This window comes from Monopterus albus, unplaced genomic scaffold, assembly GCF_001952655.1.
Source record: "Monopterus albus unplaced genomic scaffold, M_albus_1.0 scaffold2.1, whole genome shotgun sequence".
Classification (NCBI taxonomy): domain Eukaryota; kingdom Metazoa; phylum Chordata; class Actinopteri; order Synbranchiformes; family Synbranchidae; genus Monopterus; species Monopterus albus.
The window spans coordinates 5,079,962-5,100,784 of record NW_018127882.1 but is presented as its reverse complement, the minus strand read 5'-3'; the positions used below and the strand labels follow the sequence as shown (position 1 = coordinate 5,100,784).

General features: G+C 42.4%; 1 protein-coding gene across 13 annotated transcripts in view; it reads left to right on the top strand.

Annotated features, from left to right (window-relative positions):
• The window catches only part of map7d3 (MAP7 domain containing 3), a 27,946-nt gene extending 7,123 nt beyond the window's left edge, over positions 1 to 20,823 (top strand). For 2 of the 13 annotated variants that reach the window (XM_020589824.1, XM_020589806.1), the window contains 19 exons: positions 5,073 to 5,174; positions 5,489 to 5,569; positions 5,876 to 6,039; positions 6,446 to 6,554; positions 7,622 to 7,705; positions 8,226 to 8,333; positions 8,991 to 9,092; positions 9,485 to 9,583; positions 11,446 to 11,571; positions 13,562 to 13,701; positions 15,948 to 16,078; positions 16,172 to 16,386; positions 18,271 to 18,400; positions 18,694 to 18,979; positions 19,332 to 19,385; positions 19,482 to 19,551; positions 19,797 to 19,977; positions 20,235 to 20,527; positions 20,613 to 20,823. In XM_020589824.1, coding sequence (XP_020445480.1) covers positions 5,073 to 5,174; positions 5,489 to 5,569; positions 5,876 to 6,039; positions 6,446 to 6,554; positions 7,622 to 7,705; positions 8,226 to 8,333; positions 8,991 to 9,092; positions 9,485 to 9,583; positions 11,446 to 11,571; positions 13,562 to 13,701; positions 15,948 to 16,078; positions 16,172 to 16,386; positions 18,271 to 18,400; positions 18,694 to 18,979; positions 19,332 to 19,385; positions 19,482 to 19,551; positions 19,797 to 19,977; positions 20,235 to 20,527; positions 20,613 to 20,620 — 2,483 coding nt within the window. In that variant the 3' untranslated portion in view covers positions 20,621 to 20,823. The remainder of the gene's footprint in view (positions 1 to 5,072; positions 5,175 to 5,488; positions 5,570 to 5,875; positions 6,040 to 6,445; positions 6,555 to 7,621; positions 7,706 to 8,225; positions 8,334 to 8,990; positions 9,093 to 9,484; positions 9,584 to 11,445; positions 11,572 to 13,561; positions 13,702 to 15,947; positions 16,079 to 16,171; positions 16,387 to 18,270; positions 18,401 to 18,693; positions 18,980 to 19,331; positions 19,386 to 19,481; positions 19,552 to 19,796; positions 19,978 to 20,234; positions 20,528 to 20,612) is intronic. The other 11 variants (XM_020589815.1, XM_020589833.1, XM_020589839.1 and 8 more) reach the window with 11 other exon arrangements.

The window sequence follows — 20,823 nt, the reverse complement described above, 5'->3', positions numbered from 1 at the left end:
ATACCTCCTTTTGTGTTGGTCTGATGGCTTTCACTCTGGTTCTGTATGCAGGTCTCAGCATGATGGTGATGTGATCAGAGAGACCCAAGTGGGGGAGGGGGGAGGCTTTGTATGCTCCCTTGCATGCGGTGTACACAAGGTCCAGTGTGTTGTCTCCTCTCATTGGAAAGTCCAGATGTTGGTGCAGATTAGGCAATAGAACCTTTAAATCCACGTGATTGAAGTCCCCAGCTATGATGAGGAATCCGTCTGGGTGCGCTGTCTGTTGTTCACTGATGGCCTGGTAGAGTTCATTTAGTGCCTCACTCCTGTCGCTGGTGTTAGCGGTGGGAGGGATGTACACTAGTCAACAGAATTACTGAGTACACCCTACATAAATAGAATGGCCAGCACTTGATGATAATATACTCCACCAACAGAGAACAGTGTTTATGAACAACAGCAGTGTCCCAACACCAAGCATCGCTGATGTAAACACAAACTCCCCCTCCACGAGTCTCTCCCCCCTTCACAGGGACTCAGTTGGCTTGGTGGCATGTTAGCCCATCTAGCTGGATAGTGGTGTCCGGGGTGTTGTCATTGAATCATGTCTCCGTAAAGATGAAAACACCACAGTCCCTCACCTCATGCCGTGCAAATCTCATCTACCATCTGTATGTGGTCTGTTTTGTTGTTCAGTGAGCATACATTGGCCATGATGAGGGATGGTATCCCGGGTCTGTGTGGGCTAGCTGTTAGCCTAGCCTGGATGCTTCTGCTTTCGTTCACACCGCTTCCTCTCAGGGGGTGGTGTAGCTGGCGTGTCTGGTGATGTAGGAATCTGGCAGAGAAGTCCCAGGCCTCAAAGATCCTCCATGACTTCCTGGTCCAAGTTGAAATGTTTTGACTTATTCCCTATATCCATAAGGCAGCGGCGACTGTATCTTGAGCGCAACTTAGATGTCGAACTACATGCACCAGAACATAAACACAACAAAAGCGAACACACACTAAAACACACATTATTAGGCACACAACCGGGAGAGAGACGAGCCACTGCATCCGTTCACGCTGCCGCCATCAAGCTTATATTCTCATTTTGAAATGTGCAGTTTGATGCTGTTGAACTGTACTGCCGTATACTGAGAGGTGTTCCTGTTATTTAGCCCAGCCTCATTAATACAAATGATGTGGACAAAATGACACTTGTCATTGCGCAGCACACAAATTACACCTTCAAGAGCTTGAATAGAAATGGAAAATTATCACCTTCATGAAGGCTGCATTAGATTTTGTTAGATGTACCTAATAAAGTGAGTAAATATTCAATATATGTCATCACATTATTAAATGGATTTGAACAGACTCATAACATTAGACTACTTGATGGCCATTTTAACTGTTATCAGTGGTTTTGTCCCTATAACTTGTTGAAGTGCTTAGCTAAGTGTGTCGATGCAGCAGCAGTGATTTATGTTAATGTGTGCAAATCTCCATAGTGATGGAGAGGTGAGAGACGGTGACTCTCATTGGCCGTTTTCATTTCTATGAAAACACCTGGCTCTCTTGACGTTTGTTGGTAAAACGAGATCTCTTCCTCCATCTCATTAAAATCAGTTGCGTGTGTAGACTATTCCAAGGTGCTGTTTCTGACTTGGTTCTGTTTTCTTATCACTGCAGCACAGTAAGCTCAGTGAGCAGCTACATCCACTGTGGTTGTAGCACCTAGAAATTCAGTGAAATCTTTACAGTGTCGTGTTTGTGACAGAACGACTTATTGAATTCAGTTTTACAGCTGATGAGTTTATTTTTAAGTAGCCTTGCTCCTAAAGAAAGCGCATGATTTTAGCTTAAAGATACATTAACTATGATTGTACACAGTGTCTGATAAATCAAGTGAAAATAGGACAGGATGTGGTATCTCTCAGCTATACTACACCCCTTCATGACGGTCTATTTACAGCCCATCTGCTGTTATTATAGTTTCTATGCCCTGTGTTGTCAAAGTCAGGTGCATAAATTGCCCCGCCTGCCAACTAGTGAAGGTTATACAAAGTGTCTTTTTTCCAGCTGTGATCGGGTGCTTCAATCCACCAGCCACGGAGAAGCTCTCAGCAGCTATACGTCCGAAGCAGTGGCTACCAGACCAAAGAGGTGGTGTTCTTTTGCACAGATAGAGGGGACGAAGAAGGAGCAGAAGCCAGGGCTAACATTAGTTTCACTTTATGAGATTGAGAGTGTTAAAAGCAGCCAGAGGACCTAAGTTTGATTCAGATGCGGTGTTCTTCGTTCTGGCTGCATTAGCATCTCAGTATTATGCAGCCAAATATGAAGTGATTCTTGCTTGTAACTTGAGATTTAGTCTGTCTTCAAAGCTTTACTACTCTCTTCTCTTTATTTAGCTATGAATCATCTCATCTCAGTCCATGTCTTCCTTGATAATCATGCCTAAGAAGCACTTCATCCATCCCATGCTGCTCTGTGTATCACTTAGCAACAGTTACCCTGTTACATAAGGTGCTTAGCATTTATTTATTGAACCTGTTTTCGCCTTTATATGAAGGTGGAGAGAAACTGGGAAGGTTGGATAGAATAGTAAGTTGTAATGTACAATAAAGATTCAGAGGTTTTTCTGTGTCGGCCTCTGTTTAAAAGACAGAGGGGCTTCTCCTCTCTCACACGCTGTGCGTTTACACACTTTGCTTGTAATACCAAGGCTTGATGTGTGAAGGCGCGGACATTTAACCAATCACTTGTAACTGCTCTATGCGCACGCACCCCCTCGCGTTCTTGATTGTTGATTTTAGCGCTACCTCCTGAGGGATGCTGAAATTTAGCTCCCAGAGCGCATCTCCAAACGAGCACACCATGGTGGAAACAAATGCAAAACCCGTGACAAACTTTACTCGGCTTGACACATTTGGAGCAAATAGTATTTTAGCTTGAAATGCCTGTCCCTAGTACAGATCAGCTCCTTCAGCCCACAGTGCCCCCGTCTGCTCTCCTTAGTAAAAAAGAATGTCTATCTTGTCAGAAAGTTAATAGCAGTTTCACCAATGTCCCAAAAGCCATAAGTTAAGCACTTATTCTTGTGTATCAAAACGCTGTTAAAGGTGCACTAAACTTACAGGCTACTTATTATTGTTTGCCTTACTCACCAGTGGGGCTGACAGAGGCAGTCTATTGGTAATTAGCTGCAGACTTTGACCTTTCATTGTCTTTGACTGAGGAGCATTGATGCTGCACAGAATACATATCGGTGCATTGGTGACTTTTTGCTGTTTGACCCCTGGATGTGCTGATATCTGGTTTCTTACAGCTGCTTCAGGAGGACTCCAGCATATCTGTTGTCATCATGAAATGTCTATACATATAGCTTGTTTAGTTTGCTTTCCAGAGGGTAAGGTAGTTTTGAAGATATGCATGCATCTACATATCTAAACAGTGTATTATTTTTTCCACATTAAGATGATCTAATGTTTACTGTTCTCCATCCAGTTATCTAATAGTAGATAATGGAAGATGCAAGTGTTTTTGACAGTTTTAGTATAATGACTACACATTGCTTACATTACAGCTAATAATCTCCCAAAGTGTACCGAGCATACCATAGGATTTTAGACAAGTAATTGTGGTTTTCCCACCTTCCTGGCAGTCATTGCTTTCAGTAATTTTTGGTAAATACAACACAGTTGGTAAAATGCATGGATTTTAAGCAGCTTATCCTCGACTCAGGTCTCAAAGCTTTCTTAACAGTCTGTGCATTTAACTCCATTTAATATTAGTAATAATGTTCTGCACTACAGTTATGGCCACAGTAGAATTTTATGTGGGCACTGAGAGACTTTCAGAACAGTGTTTATCAGTATTGTGAATATCACATGCCTGACCACCACCATATTGCCTTTTTGTCAGCAGTTCTGTAATACACACTGACACAGAAGGAAATGGAAAAGGGAGAAGGCTGATACTAGGATTTATAAAACCTGACCATGCCCTCAGTGTTTCCTTACTTCCTTCCCCTTTAAATCCTAACCATCATTTTTCTGCGAGTGCTGTTGAGTCTGTGGAGGTCCTAGTGGGAGAGTATTTGCTGCCTGGAAAGCATGTTTATAACTTATTCTTTAATCTGAAATGGCTTGATAGTCTGTGGGTATTAGAAATTGATTGGATGCACACTCATCTTGTCTGTTTGTGGTGCTAGAAATCATGTCCTTAAATAAAAAATACAAAACAGTTCGTTGCAAGGATGAGATATGCACAATAAGACATAAGCTCGGAAGTCAGACTTAAGTCAGAAATGATCACAGTGCATACAAAGAGTGCAATTCAGCGCATTACCAGAAGGTAAATATCAGTCATTCAGTGATGCAAGTTGTCCACCCAGATGGTAGCTGGCAAGTTCAACTGAGTGAAAAAACAAACTAAAATGGCAGAAACATATTAAGACTGAAATTTGAAAAACAGCCATATATATCCCTTTCTGTGCAAAAGCAGATGTCTGTGCCAAACATATATTTTTTTCTCAATCTGTCCCCTAATAGTTGTATTTCGTAATCCTCCAGCTAAACATAAGCACACAGGAAGGGTGAGCACAAATCCCTTCAGAATGCCGTCACTTAGCTACACATACCCAAGGTGAAAATGGAGTATATATATGCCCTAAGGCTGATATTCAGGTTTCTTGGGATGAATAAACCAGTGCAGGTGTGTGTAAGAACTTGTGCACCCGTGGGTATATTAGCTGTATACCAGGAAGCTCAAAAGGATTTGATTTCAGACCTGTTTCTCGGCAGTCCATCCCTCCAGCTCATCACAGAAAGCAGAGTACAGCTGGCTACAGGGTTGACTGTGATGGCTGAATAGCTGGATTGTTCTGTAGCTTCAAATCCATCGGCTCACTCTAGCATTCCTATGTAGAGCAAAGAAAGCACAGAGGAAAATTGGCTGATTTAAACTTGATTGGCTTTGAGTAGCCAAAGCAGCTCTGTTTCCTTGATGTTAGTTTATATACCTATTTTGTCTGATATGACACAATGTGACTGTCGCTCTCTGCATGTAAACTGGGTTTCTGTGCATTTTCCTACATACAGCTGCAGCTGCACAGGCACAGGCTGAGGAGCGGCGCAGCCTGGCAAGCAACAGTCCAGGACCTACAACCAACACATCAGCTAAACCTCAGGGGTGTAGGCCAGGTAAACGACACCACACCTTGACACGCAAACAGAGTAGTTCTCACAGATACTCCCCTGTCACCACTCTGTTGTCCTCCATAATGTGAACCATTAGATGCAACACAATCCGCTTCCACCACCCTCTCAGTGTGGTTTACTGCAGGTAAATCGTAACCATTGTCTTATTATTGTAACTATTGATAAAGCTCATTTATGATATACACACGCAGCCTTTGTAAAACAATGCTCCATTGTAATCCACCCATGGGGTCTCTGTATATACATTGCTACATGTTTTACCTTTTTAACCACATATTGTATGTATGTGTTCGCAGTTATTGATGGTGCCTCACTTAGAATAGACGACCGACTGCGAGTGGCAAAAGAGAGACGGGAGGAGGCCGAGAAACAACAGGGTAAGAAGGCAATCGCAGTTTCTGTGAAATTCTTTTAACCTCCCTATATGTGAAATTTACCACATTAAATGCATAGAGGCAACACATTTGTTGTTAAAATGGGAAATTATTACATTTATGTTGCAAGTTTTCATATTAGCACTAGTTTTAGTACTTATACTGTGGATATCACTAGAGATATCTTTAAAATTCTTGCTGTGCTTGGTTGGCTTTTTTAATGCTTGAAGTCTGTTCACCTTTGTTAGACAATAATAAGTGACATACACACCCCATGTTCATGCATGCACACACTGTATGTGTGGTCAGCTTTGCGGGACTCTCAGATCATGGAGCGGGAGCACAAAGCCAAGCTGCAAGTGGAGCGTCAGATGGAGGAGCGTCAGAAAAAGGTTGAAGAACAGAGAAGAAAGGAGGAGCAGAAACGATTGGCTGTGGAGGAGAAGAGGAAGCAGAAACAGGAAGAGGAAAAGGTAGCTGCAGCACGGGTGGAGGTGGAGTCTTGAGAGCCTCTTGTCACTTAAAGAATGACATTTTCATAGAAACACAGGCGTATGTGGCAGTGTTGCTTTATATAGTAGAAGAAGTGCTGAGGACTAAACCGTTTTATAACATTGTCAGGTTTATCATCTTCAAGGTACAATCTGTTCTAATTCTCTCCATTTTCAGAATTCAGTAGGGGAACAAAAATGAGTTACTTAAAGTGCTACGGTACACACAATACAAAACAACAGACAGTAAAATAGATGAAAACAAATACAAACACAGTAAAATGCAAGTAGCATTAGTTTGATGCAAGTGCGGTGAATACTGCAGGTTTAGGGTTGACTGTTCCTCTGCTGTAAATGACTTGCATTTTTTTCTTTCATCATGCTGCAGGAGCACTATGAGGCAGTGATGCGGCGAACATTGGAGCGTAGTCAGAGAGTGGAGCACAGGCAGAAAAGATGGTCCTGGGGAGGGCTGTCAGACTCTGATGGGCGAACAGGTAGAGGCCCTTTATTCTCTTTTAACGTTCATCCTTTCCTTTCTGTTTTCCTGAACAATTTGACTTGCGTCACCCACTTGCAATGGTCCTTCAAAAAGCCACTTCAGATTCACCAAAGGCTCCTCACTTCATGCTGGTCAAGAGAGCTAGCTACTGGTTGACTTCAAAAGGTTTCTCTGCCAGACATTGTAGAAAAGGACACTATTCTCTGTACTTTTGTTTTTTGAAAGCATACAATAGAAAGGCACTTTCGGCTTTTCCCATTTAGGGATCGCCACAGCGAATCGTCACACTGATGACTCGTATGTTGACATTTGGCACGTGTTTTACGCTGGACGGCCTTCCTGACGCAACCCTGACTTGAGCATACAATAAAGGGTCTTATTACTGATTTTGACCTAAAAATCTAGCTGTTGTAAGCTTTGGCATATGCATAAGAGTAAGACTGGGTGCTGCACTCACATTTGAGTTGGATTGCATTACTTACTATTATTATTATTATTATTATTATTATTTGTTAAACACATATTAACTAAAGATTTTAAAGCTTGTCAAATTAATAGCTTCAAATCAGAATAGCCAAACCCTGAAGTAGCTCCTTTGCCAAACTGTGAAAGTGAGGAGCTTTTCAAACCGAAAGTTATAATCAGATATTACTAATAATACTATCAAATATCTGTCCGCAATTGTTGGAGTACACAGTAAAGCAAACTGGGGATATCCAGTTTATTAACTGAGATGTCAGGAATTACTGTACATGCAACTGATGATTGCGAATGTAGTTTGCCACACTCTTACCATTAAGGTGTCGCACCCACTTTGTTTTTAACTTCAAAATTCATGGGCCTTTTAGATGACATTTAGCTTATATTACTGTGGTACCGACTTGTCTTTGTGTTCATTTGGCACCAAAATTTTACATCCTCAAGCCAGTCTATTTATTACTTTAGGTGTAAAACACAAGCTAATGGCTGCAAGCCAGGTTTACCTGTATCTCTTCTATCCATGTATCTGCCTTATGTTCTTGTATTTTATCACTTCTCCCTGAGAGATGTCTTCTCCCACAGGAGGCTCTGATGCCAGCACCTCATCTCCAGTAACTATAGCTATCTCCCCTGCTTCGCCAGAAAAGCCACCAAGGAGACGACAAGGTTTTCTTTGTGGATAATTTGCTCACCAATGTAGCAACACAGCATGAACTGGCACTGTTGATAGCTTGGTTACCTGCTGTTCCCCCCCACCCCACCAGCCCCCACCTGCACTCTAACTGGCCTGTTTTTCACTAACAGTCTCTGTATGGGGCCTGTGTTCAGAATGCACCTTGGGCTGGGTGAATAGCTGGAAGTGTAGCTTTATGTTTTTCACTCACTCGTATGGTTGAACACTTCCAGGTTACATCGGTGACTTTGCACCAAGCAAACGGCACACAAAAAACAGAACTAATAGAATCGTGTTGTCGATGCTGTTCTCTGAGTGGTCAAACATTGTTTTACTTGTTACTAACTACAGTGCCTGGCTGTCTGAAACCACAGCACATCACGCTTTGTATACTAGGGGTATTAAGATAATACAGAACCTTGTATTCCCTTGTGTGCACCCAGATGCCCTCCCCTATTGGCTAGCCTCCAGTGTAAACCCCGCCTCCCTTGTTTCTTTCTTCCTCCCTCTTAGTGGACCCACGCTGCACATCCACTATGAATCTGAAACAGCCGTCCGAGGCCGGCATCAGCAAGCGCCTATCTTCCTCCTCTGCCACCCTCACCAAATCTCCTAACAAAAGTAAGTGTCCTCTCTCCCCCTCTCTTCTGCCCCTCTTCCCCTTCCTTATTTGTGTCTTCGTGCACTTACCCCTTTCCTTACCCCTACTTCTCCCTGCATTCCAGTGATGTTTCTTAACCAAAGTAGTATGTTCCAGTCTGTTATTAGTTAGGTAAATATTTTTCTGTCATTATCTGTGATTATTCATGTACTGAAATCTACCAGGTGACAAAACTATAGGGGATCTGGAGCCAAACCCATTTTCTGTGTCTGCTCTTAAACCTGGAGTAAACCCCCTGTCCTCTCCATGTCCAGAGTCATATGCAGTGGCTCACTGGAGCACAGACAGGCTCTGATAGTGGTACAGAAGCCTGTCACTCTTCTGGCACATTATCCTGAAGCCTATTCTGATTCAAAAGAAATGTTTGATTTCTGTAAAAAAAAAAATAATAATAATAATAATAATCAAGACAGTCAGTTAATGAACTTCTCTCCACAGCGTCTAAGGGCTGCCAGTGTCATTTGTGATTTCTTTTCACTGCTCAACTTTTTTAATCAATATGCTACCAGTCTCTCTTTTCCAGATTTATGATATTCTAAAAAGTTTGAGAGACTTTTGAACCATTCATGAGAGTGCTGTGTAAATTCACCGTTGGGTGTTTCATCGTTGTCTCTCAGGTGTTAAGCCGAGGAGTTCGTCTTGTAACCGGTTGCCTAGCAATGGCAACGTTGCTCAGACCAGTAAGGAAGATGGCAAAAAGCTGCAGGTGGAACAGACAGGTGCAAAAGATCCGCTCTTCATCCCACACTGTCATTTAATAAAAAAATTGTGTAAAGTGCAGTTTGCCAAGCCATCATACATTCAATTCAACTGTCGATAGTAAGCTGCTTTTCTACATGCCAATGGTTTAAGCGCTGCCAGCTGCTAATAATAATAATACAAATAGAAGACTTGGAATTAGAGAGAGTCAGGTAGTGTGATCAGATTGGTCTATAAATCTTCTCTGTGTATTTAGGCGTCGTCTTTGAAAATGGGCATCAGCCGCTGTTAGGCCTAGCCTGGTGACACAAGCCCAATGAAGTGCACATGATTTATAAACCATCAGGGGATTCCTTGTTGACACTCTCCCAGTGTCCACTTGGCTGTAACTCCACCACTTTCATGTCCATAGGCCAGTCCATGAAGAAGAGAAGTTCCTCCCTCACTCGAGTAAGTGTGGGCAGAGCACAGACCCCTCCCAATCCTGATAAGGGGACAACGGATGATCAAGGTGGCTAGCATGAATGATCAGCAGTTATTTCATTCCCCTCTCTGCATTGCTCAGGCCTCCAGCTTTCAATAACAAGCATGTGGCTCTGATGTTAATGGCTTGCGCATTCTGAATCCACTTGTATTTTTAAGACCTTAACAGTACTGACTGACACTAAGATTTGAGGGATAACATTCTCTTTTGGCTCAGTTCAGTGCCATTGAGCCCTAACTAACTGGCCAGCTCTTCGTGCTATAGGTTCCCCCCTTCGATCCACGTTTTCCTTCACCCAAGTTTCTCTGACTGCTGAATTATGCTGTTGGCAGCTGCTAATCTTCCGTACAATGTTTGTGATTTCCTGGAAACGCTGTGCTTTGTTCCATGTACGCCTTAATCTTTCTACCTACCAGATTCTGTGCCGTTTCCTGTTTCTCCCAGACAACTGCTCTCATTTTAATCTTTTTTTGTTGTTTGTTTTCTGGTAGTGTCAACACAGAGGATTGATTTTTGTTATGTGGTATGTCAGCACTAACACGGTGATTGTTTTATTGTCACACAGTGTTGATTGTTTTCTCCCTCCCAGATGACATCATAACTGGATTTAAGTCGCAGGGCTCGTGCTACAGCATGGCATGTGTCAGTGCCTTACCACTATCACACACTGGAGCACTGCACTTTGTGTTTTGCTATTAACCACAGTGCTTTTGTTTGTCCTATAGTGATGCCAGCCTTTGTGTAAAATGTTACTGTCCTGTACAGATACTGTATATGTTCTGTGTGGTTAACCTGAAGAATAACACAGCTACCATCATTCACACTGACATAGCACTTCTCATCAGCAGTTAAAAAAAATAATCAATGTTATTTAGCCCAATGTTATTTAGCCCCAGATCTCCAATACACCATTGTCTTCAGTGCTATAACCTCAACACAGCCCAGATCTTTAATACCTGGCTGCAGAGCAGCAAGCCATGCTGCTGCTCTCCAGGGGCTAGCACTCATCAGTTAACAAAAACAGGTCTGTCGGCAACAGATGTCCTCTCAGTAAGGTCCACTCTGTAGTCTCCTTTGGACAAGATGGCATTTAGGGATATGCAGCAATATCAACACTTTTTAAACTGTTCTCATGGTATGATTTCTGCTTTGTAGCTTAGGTAGCTAAATGTGGAATTCTTCCATTTTATTAAAGCAAGAGCTCTTTGTTTCTGCTTTCATAACTCACAGATTTGCTCAGTACTCTCTGTCGTACTGCTAGAGTGGCTATAGTCAGCCTCCTTAGTTGAGCTTGATGATTTAAAATGCAAACCTTTATCTCAAACATAGAGAACTTTGTACAGTTGAAGCTAAAGAACTCTTCTCTTTTCAATCACTTACACTCCCACCTTTAGTCTTTGGTCTGTTTCAATTCTCATTTTTTTACCCAACAGTATTCCTCTGTTGTCTTTGAAGTTCACCATTTTGTTTTCCCACCAGCACACCTTCTTCTGTCTGAAGGAGCCACTGATTTGACTTCACTGTCTACTTTGACTGTTTTAACTGTTCTTCAGTTACCAGATAATCTTTGGACTGTCTCAATATTCTTCCATGGCACGCTTGTACCTCATTTGATTGAATATCATTGACAGTCAACAGGATAATGACAGTTGATAAGGACCCTATGTAAGATTATTGAGACATAAAGTAACCTTTGGTTCTCTATATTGATTTTCTCTTGTTGGTTAAATCACATGGTGACTTTTCCGAACTTCACTGACTATCCCTGTCTTTGTTTTGCCTTGTCATCTCCTATTCTTGTCCACTCCATTCCTCCTGCCCTTTGTTCTGTTCTGCTGTTCTGTTTTTTTTTTGTTTTTTTTGGGGGGTGATTTTTTTCAACCGTGTAGCTCGCAGGCCACCAGCCATCACTGTGGATGGAGGGTTCCTTAGTCGCCTGCTCAGCCCTACCCAGGCGTCACTAGCTAGGAGCAAGAGCGCCGCTGCCCTATCCGCTGAAGGAACAGATGCTCCAGGTAACCTCCAAATAGGAGACCCTGACCAAAGGGAAGGATGCCAAGGCAAACCTACTGGTCCACTTTTCTTACCATCATTTTACAAGTCAAATGTCAGTTTAGTCACCCCACTATCATGCCACTAGATTTGAGCTCATCCTAGCTCAATGCTGCAGACCCTCATGCTTTTGGAACAGCCCTTTAAAAGCACATGGTGGCCTCTTGGTGGTGGAATTGCAGAAGCCGCTGCAGGTCTTTGTGTCTAAAAGCCGCTGTTGTAACAATTAGCTGTTTGTGTTAAGCATGTTCAGTAATTTGCAGCAAAGTACACTCGTGAGAAAGGAGAGTTGCACAGTAAAGACTGACGCGCGGGTCCAGCTCACATGCACACAGTCTGATACAGTTGGCTGCCATGTGGTGAGTTAAGCTGAGCAGGGCAGACTTGGCAATGAGCATTTCTCTGCTTCTGAGGAGCCTCAGAATCCATGCTGGAAGATTTGCTGTAAGCAGCTTACCTTTTGCTCATGTCAGAGTGAGGCTGTTGTGCTGTAGTGTGTGTTCTAGCAGTGAGACCAGGGCACTGAGGATTACACAGCACTGGAATAGTGCTGATCTTTCCATAGAATATATAGACTTGAAGTCATACTATTCAGAATCAGTAGATCTAACGTACTGTGACCACTGTGCTTAGTGCTGATGTTTTGAACTAAAATATTCTCTGAAGTCATATGGGTGGGGTTTTGTGACTTGCAATATATTTTATAAATAAGCCATCTATTTCCATTGCATTGAAGTCATATGGGTGGGGTTTTGTGACTTTCAATATATTTTATAAATAAGCCATTTATTTCCATTGCATTGTGTGCCATGCTGTGATGGGCATGATTCAGAAACACACTGAATGTTTTTTGACTATGTTATAAGGATTTGAAGAACCATACTGTAAAGCACTGACTGATTTCAAAATGCAGCTGTATTCCTAGAGTTGGTCTTCTGGTGTTTATTGATTGGGCATTACAAATGCATTAGCAGCTATAGATTTTCTGTTAAGTGTAGCCACAGTAGAAGCATTAGCAGCAGCGGTAGCTTATGGCAGCATAAATTTCATAGTCACCATAGCTGTTCGGTATGCAGTCAGAATGGGTTGCAGAGCACATTTGTGACCAGGTTGTGGCAGGGAGATTAACATGGCTAATCCCTCAGTCTGACACAGAAAGCTCATAGCCAGTATTTTCTGTTCTTCCTAACTATAGGCTGCACTCGTAATCAGGACGGTGCTTTTCAACCATTGCTATTCTAGGAATACAGTTATTTACCAGATCAGCATGCACACTTTAGAGCAGGTGGTCCTGTTTGAGATTACTGTAGTTTGTATGTTGAATTCTTTGGCACAAGCATTGCGTAACATCTTCTAGACAGCTCTGTCCTGAAACCACAGCAGATGTTGCATTTAATGGCAGGGAGGACTCACCCAGCAAATTGGTCTTCTTTTTCAATCACCATAACGTAACACAACAAACACTGTGAACTCTCATTGTGCATTTAGTGTACTAATAAACTGTGTGCGCAGTGTCACTGTTGTGCTGTGCTGGTGGTAGGCTCCGTGTAGTGTGTGTGTTTGTGCTGTGGTGCTTGGTGTTTAGATGTTTGTTTAGGGTTTTTGTCAGATTGTTGCTTTCTGCTCATTTCCCCAGTGATCTCCAGCCCAACCAGAGTTTAAGAAGTCGGGCTGTTGCCAGCCTAAAGAGCTATATCTAACAAAACGCATTTTTTTGTGTGTGTGTGTGTGTGTGTGTGTGCTCTTGTCCCCTTACAAAATCACTCTCCTGCATTTCTTTTGACCACCATCTGCCCTCCAACCTCTCACTCTTTCTCTCCCACTTTCCCCTCACTCTTTCTGTCCACTCTTCATGCTTCTCTCCCTTTGTGGTTTGTTGCCCAACTTGGCTGCTTATCTGGTCTCCCATTGGTTGTGCTCGTCTGGTCCTGCGATGACTGTGTGCCTTACCAGAGTGTCACCTGTGTCCTCGCTCAGCCTCTGCCAGCCCCCTGCATCCACTACGTGGACCCGTGCGCAGCCGCAGCATTGACCGGCAGAAGAGCGGCGTGACCACCTCTCTCTCCACTGACAGAGCCCCCAATCCTTCACAGGTCAGAACACCTCTTGATATTAAAGTCAACTCAGGCATTTACAAAAATTGTAATATTATAATTTGATTGCTGGTAGCACTAAAACACAGAGACACCTTTTTCAGAAACTGACTAGAAACCACTGTGAAGCTAAAGGATCTGTTCCTACAATGGACTGACATTGCTCAGAAATACCAGTTTGATTTATATGTAAATATCCAGCTCCATTTGCCTGTTAAAGTACTTCTGCAGTAGAGCTACACGATTAATTGTTTTGTGAGCATGATTTAGATCCCTGTGTGTTCTTAGTTTCACATGACAATGGTTCCCTTGCATCATACCAAGCGCTCCCTTTTCCTTGCTAATCGCCAAGTGATTTATTTCTACCTCAACTGCTATTTGGCCCTAGGTGTATAGGGCAGGCATCACAGGGTTTGAAAAATAGTTGCAGGATGGCACGGAATATCTTTCACAATGTCAAACATGTTGGATTTGTTTTTGAATCGGTCTTTTCTTCCTCTCTACAGCTCATCACATGATGTAATGCTTTCCTGCTATTGGTTAATACAGCTTAGCGAGGATAAAGGAGTGCTTGGTTTGTTGCAAGGCCTCTTCGTGCTAATGCAAACATTGCAGAATCATTGTTGACCAAGGTCGCACGGGGATCGCTAATGCAAACATGGCAGAATTATTGTTGACCAAGATCGCATGGGGATATGAATCACGATCACAAAATGATTAATCATGCATCCCTATTCTGCAGGATGCTAACTAGAGGGAAATGTTGTTCTCCAGCTTGAGCTTTGCTGGTCACTCATATTTAACTTATTCATACATTGGCAGAATGTTATCATACTTACTGCTGTTCATAACTTTGTTCTCACTCGGTGGCCCATAGTGCCTAGCTCTAGCTCGTAACCTATGTCGTCCTCCTCTTCTGCAGCTGTGAAGGGCATCATTGTCATTCACAAGACAAAGGCACCCACAGTGGCCTCATTATAGACAGATCATTTTATGCAAAGCAGACCCCACCCTGATCCTGAAGCTTACTGGCAAAAGGCTTTGAATTTCTCATTGTGTCCTCTCCTCCACATGCACTGATTGGTGTAATGGAAATTCACAGCCTCAGGCTTATCACTCAGGTGTTGCCTGGCACTTGGAAAGTAAACCATGTAGGTTTTCTGCAAGTTTATTTGTCTTTTGTTTGTGAGAGGATATGAAGAGTTTAGAGCCACCATATGAAAGTAAATGGATGTTACTGCTGTGTGTGTTTTTACAGTCACGTCTGGCTTCCTTACAATGGCACTGTGTCTATATACTGTTCTTGCCATAGTGCTGTACTGACTTGAATAGGAAATTAGAGGTTTCATAAGCTTATGTTTACTCTCCAGCTTTATCTGTTCTATTATCTGAAGATGATTCTCAAGCTGTGTGACCAAAGCTAAAGCAGTTTCTTATGTTCATACTGAAAACACGTGTCTCATGTTGGCATGGTTAGCATTTTGGTGCAAACAGTTTGGAGGGGAACAGGTCTGTATAGTTGTCATGTGGTTGACCTTGTGCCTGTTATCATGTTTACAGTGCCACATATAGCACATGTACATTAAACATGGAGGAATTAAAACCTAGCCCATGGCCTCCATCACTCCAGCATTGTGTAACAGTTTGAGATGCCAGTGAAAATAGAAGAGGTAGAGATAGACTTGAAGTATGAGCTAAATGGCCATTTTTTTATTTTATTTATTTGTAGTGTTTTTATGCTTTCAGGATTTTGAGTTTTCTTGCTCCCCAGTTGTAAGGACAATTGAGATGCATAGACCAGTGGTTACCAACCTGGGGGACCTGAAGCTTTTGGAAGTTCAAGATCAACATTAGGGATCATGACTACTGGAGTAAATTAGGAAAACACAGTTTCAATGATACACAAAGTGATGTTTATTTTTTCTGACTTGTGTGTTCATCAGGGTCATCCCGATGAGGCTTTTATGCCTCACGCCGGTGATAGTCGTGGCCAGAGGCATTATGTTTTTGTGTTGTGCGTTAGTCCTTCCAACCCGTTCTTGTAAATGCAATATGTCAAGAATTAACTGATTAGATTTTGGTAGTTAACAATCAGTGACCTTACATTTGTTCCATTCCTGTGACTTTGTCAGCCGCAAAGCAGTAATTCTAGTTTTAGGATTCGTTGTGAGTGCTTGTGATAATCCTAGTTTGGACATTGCCATGACTTCCTTCTTCGCTTCTATCCCTTTTGTGTGGAATTGCAGAAGGACAATCAGTTTACATCACCTGGGAGGCAACGTCCCGCCTCCCCTTCCAGTACCCTGGGACGCAACCGCTCACCATCCCCAGCCCCTAGTCCACTTCCAAAGAGGACCCCTTCACCAGCAACAGCCAAGTAAGACTATAAGCGTTCACCTACACATCTTCAGTTATTGAATATTTCTTTTTAAGTTGTTGGAGAGTTTGGACTCACACTACCTCCTTACAGGCAAAATCCCAGAACACGCCCACTCTCACCTGGTGCAATGAAACGTCCCCCATCCCCCCAGCCTACATCAACCAAACCCCCACCCATCCAGAAACCAGCTCTTACTCCAACAGGACCCGCCACTTTCCGAAAGAGGAGCTCCAAGTCCAGCGAGGTGTCCCCTGTCCAGGCTGTGGCTCCACAGTCCTCTGATGCCAAGACCAAAGAGAAAGATGGTGAGCAGTCCTCAGTGATAAGTACTGTGTACAGCCCACAGTATAAATGTATGTTTGTACAAATATTTAAGGTGTTTCATATTAGTACAGATGTGTAATATAGCTCCATATAAAGGTAAACCTAACACCCATGGTCACCATACCATCTTTTTATTTAGTACTAATATTTAACAAGACTTTTCATTATGCTGGCAACCTGGATGTTTGTATCCAGACATGCTGTTGATTTCAGGGAGGGAAGTGACCCAGCAGGACAAGAAAAAATCTCTCTCATCTGAACTAAATACACATTCCTGAGGTTCCAGGTCCAAACAGGCCTTGCACTTCCAGAAAATTTGTCTGTTCTAGACTTTTACTAAGGCACATCTTGTTCCAAATAACTGGGGTGTTTCTTTCTCTCCATTGTCTAGAAACCAGTTCCATTTACACTTAACATGATACTGAACTAAAGGAGTGCAGAAGGAAGTAAAATGAGTTGGTTTTAGATTCAAAAGAACTTGCAGAAGGGGGTGTTGTGTATTAATGAATTACTGAGTATGCTGAAACCAAAAACAAACTTCAGACAATATTGCTCTAATTTTATTTTCAGTTATTTTTTTTGTCTACTCTCTCTCTCAGCAGCACTATGAAGTCCTCTGTGATTATGGTTTATTACTGCTTTGAGGAACAGTTTGGTTTAAGGGCATTAACATCGGACCAAAAGCAAATCCCCAAAATATAAACTATTACATTTTAGAGTTGATTTAGTTTAAGGTTAGGGTGAGGGTTAGGCAAATAGTGATTATGGTTTAGGTTAAGGTAAATCTGCAAGAAATGAACTTAGGTTTATATAATGTCCCCTGAAGGGGATAGAGACACAGCTCTGTGTGTGTGTGTGTGTGTGTGTGTGTGTGTGTGTGTGTGTGTGTGTGTGTGTGTGGGCTGCAAACTCTTCAGTTCAGTTTGCAGTAAATCTCAGTGGAACAGGAGACCTATCGGGTCCCAGCTGGCATCACATTCTGTTACCAATCTGGGGTAGTGACTGCTGCCACCTCGAGGAGAGAGTCATGCTCTGCAAGATAAAATTGCTTAATAATGGTGTGACAAATGGTTGGGTAAAGGCTGTTACCAAGTATGCGTTAGAATAATGTGAGACACAACGCAAATGTTAAGTTCAAACCTTGACTTTATCAGTTCAAATATGTATATTATCCTGTTCATTTTCCCAACTTGGATTTTAACATGCAAGTGTAGGAGTTGGTGATACAGATGAAATCCTCCTCCATGGTGTATGTAATCTAATATCATAAAATCTATATATATTGGGATATAGTAATTTTTGTTAAATCACTTGACAAACTGGATAAAATAATGAGCAGAATCTGTTTTTAGTTGAATCACCTCACAAATTAAAGGACTAATCACAAGTAGAAATTACACTGATACAAATGTCACGTAGAAAAACAACCTTGCTCTAAAGGAGTCCTAGTCACTGGTGTGCAACATTACCTTTCACAACCTAAGAAACTTGGACGTATTAAAGAGATAAATACTCTGTGGATAGACAAATTAACACAATCTCATAACATATAATAATCTCAAACCCTAATGTGTATTTCCATGTAGCTTGATTGGAGACTGTTCTCTCAAAGAGCACAAAGATTATTTTGAAAGCTAAACAATTCAGGATCAGGCTGCTTTGCTTCTTTTTTTTTCTCCTCCACCTACCTCTGTCACAGTTTAGCCTCCACCCGTCTGAGTTTCTCTTTCATGTCATCATTCATCCTCCAGTCACCACATCATATAATGGGCCAGGTGCAAGCTTCAGGTCAGCGCTACAGTGACAAATGGGTGACAGACTGACATAAAGTGCTAAACGTACGCATTTTTCTTTCCACCTGTTAGACTCTAAACCCTCACTGGGCACCAACTCGGCCGCCGAGGCAGCCAGGATCCTAGCGGAGAATCGCAGATTAATGCGAGAGCAGAAGGAGAGAGAGGAGCAGCTCAGGATACAAAGGGAGGAAGAGGAGAGGTAACATTGATTTCATCTCTAACAAAATAATCTGTTACAGTTTGACTGATGCACCAAAATTCTGTGAAAATTTTCTCAAGAGAAATTTGTTTTTCAAACAACTGTTCATTCAAAACACATTATCAGTTGACAACACTGCAGGGTGTATTCTCAGGGTATTAAAAGTATAATGAGCATGTTTCTTTAGCTCATGAGATGTGGGAAAAGTTCCTCTGGAATGTCCACTGCTGAAAGTCACCTCTCTTTATTTGTGAGTATATTGTCAAGCCATTTGCTGTTGTTTATGATCCCAGGCTGAGAAAGGAAGAAGAGCAGCGTTTGGCGGAAGAAGCGCAATTGAAACAATTGGAAGAGGAGAAGAAGCTTGCAGAGGAGCGAAAACTGAAAGAAGAAGAAGAGGCTCGCCTTGCAGAGGAGGAGCGGGTGAGACTAGCAGAAGAGGAGGCGCTGAAACAGGCTGAGCTCCAGAAGGAACGGGAGGAGGCTGAGGCCAAGGCTCAGGAGGAGGCTGAGAGAGCCCGTCAGGAGAGAGACCGCATCATGCAGCAGAACCAGCAAGAACGGATGGAGAGGAAGAAGGTACGATGGGTGGGCGGAGGAGAGAACCTTCTCTTTATTTGTTTTGCTTTATCATCAAGGCCTAGATCAAATAAAGAATTTGAAGCTTTGTTTTGCAGCAGTAGTCATCAGAAGTCAGTCAGAGCAAACCAAGATTCCATGTTACTCACTATAATCTGAAATCACCTGCCTCTGATATTTTTCATAATTGTCTTTTTAGAGTGCACTCTCTTTAAGAATCCTGACCCTGATGTCATCAGAATGTTTATAAGTGATTGAATCAGTGTCTAATGTAAACAAAGAATGTTTCACAATGCTACAGCGCTGTGTAGAAGAAATGTTCTTAAAGTGTTATCTGTTCTTTTCTTTTCAGAGAATAGAAGAAATAATGAAGAGAACTAGAAAAGGGGACCAAAGTGACTTTAAGGTGAGCACACATTTACTCAGCTTGTAAATCTTTGAGCATCTGTGGAGAGAATCTTCAACTCTGTGTTTTAATATGCTGACCTTGTCTCCTGCGTAGAGAGATGACGATAAGTACACACAGGAGAATGGAGATGAGGAAGTGGACCAGATAAACTATGAAACCAAAAGTGAGTGTTCTTATCCTCTAGCTTTCATATCTAAGGCAGGTTTGGGATATCAGAGTGAAGGGAGATGTATATACCACTGAATTTGGTATTTTGTTACTGGGAGAGAAGGCAATGCTTCCCTTTTAGTGTTTTGGGGTTTTTTTGTTTGTTTTTTTACATTTACCATCGATAAATTGGTTGTTGGTGTGAATTTCATAGTTTTCTCCACAGCTTATTAGTTTTCTCATCCAAAACCATTTTCTCAGTTGACACCGTAGCCCAGACAGATGACATGGCCATGGAGGCCAATACAGATGAGTGTGACCTGTCCTCTGGTGAGCCGGTGACACAGCGAGAGATGCCCCTGGGCAGTGTCAATGGGAAACTGGAGGCAGACGACAAAGAGAATAAAAATGGCATAAGCACAGATGAGACTCAGGCAGAAAGGTATAACTGTAAAAAAATATAATGAGTTGTTCTGACAATATTGTAACTGACCTGTTGAAGAAATTGAACTCTGCCACATGTGAACTCGCCAGAAAATCACCCATTTTGTCATATTTACTCTCAAGACATTTGCAGAACTGCTTTTCTTTCTGTGCTCATGCACTCACTTCTTACTCTCTCACTCTGTGACAGAGTTACTGTATGTTGTACCGTGAGACATTGAATCTTCACCTCCAACTATTTCTTCCCCTCTTCAGTCCAGTCCCTAAGGGTCGCCTCGTGGAGGGCTCGGAGTTCCTGAACAAGCAGGACTCCACCAAGGTGGGTCTGGTCTCAGGTCTCAACAGTAAAGCCAACCAGTGGAGCTTCGAAGAACTCATTGACCTCAACGTCCACTCCAAGATTCGGCCCCTCATCGAGGCAGAGGACTGTAACCAGGTCTTGATTAACTGTGACGGGAACTCAGACGGGACTAAGGTAGCCTTTGAAGACAAGAGGACCCCTGTCAGCACTCTGCATTCCTCCAACCAACCCATAGAAGCCCTGTCAGGTGAGAAGCCAGTTACACTCATTCATCTGTTTGGAATATATATCTTCACGATAAACCTTAACTCTTTTCTCATGTGTCTTTGTAGAGATTTGATGCTGCAGCCGTCACTGAGGAGCCTCTTACTGTTGCACTCAAAGTTCCTGTTTAGCTGAGCTCCCTAAAACAGTCCTGCCAGTTTCAAACAGCTTCTTCCTCTTTGTCCTCCTGCTCTTCACAAGATGAAGCAGAAAGACCACACAAGTGCTACATTTGCACCCTACATGATGAGGAAACAAAAATATTAAAATTATATACGT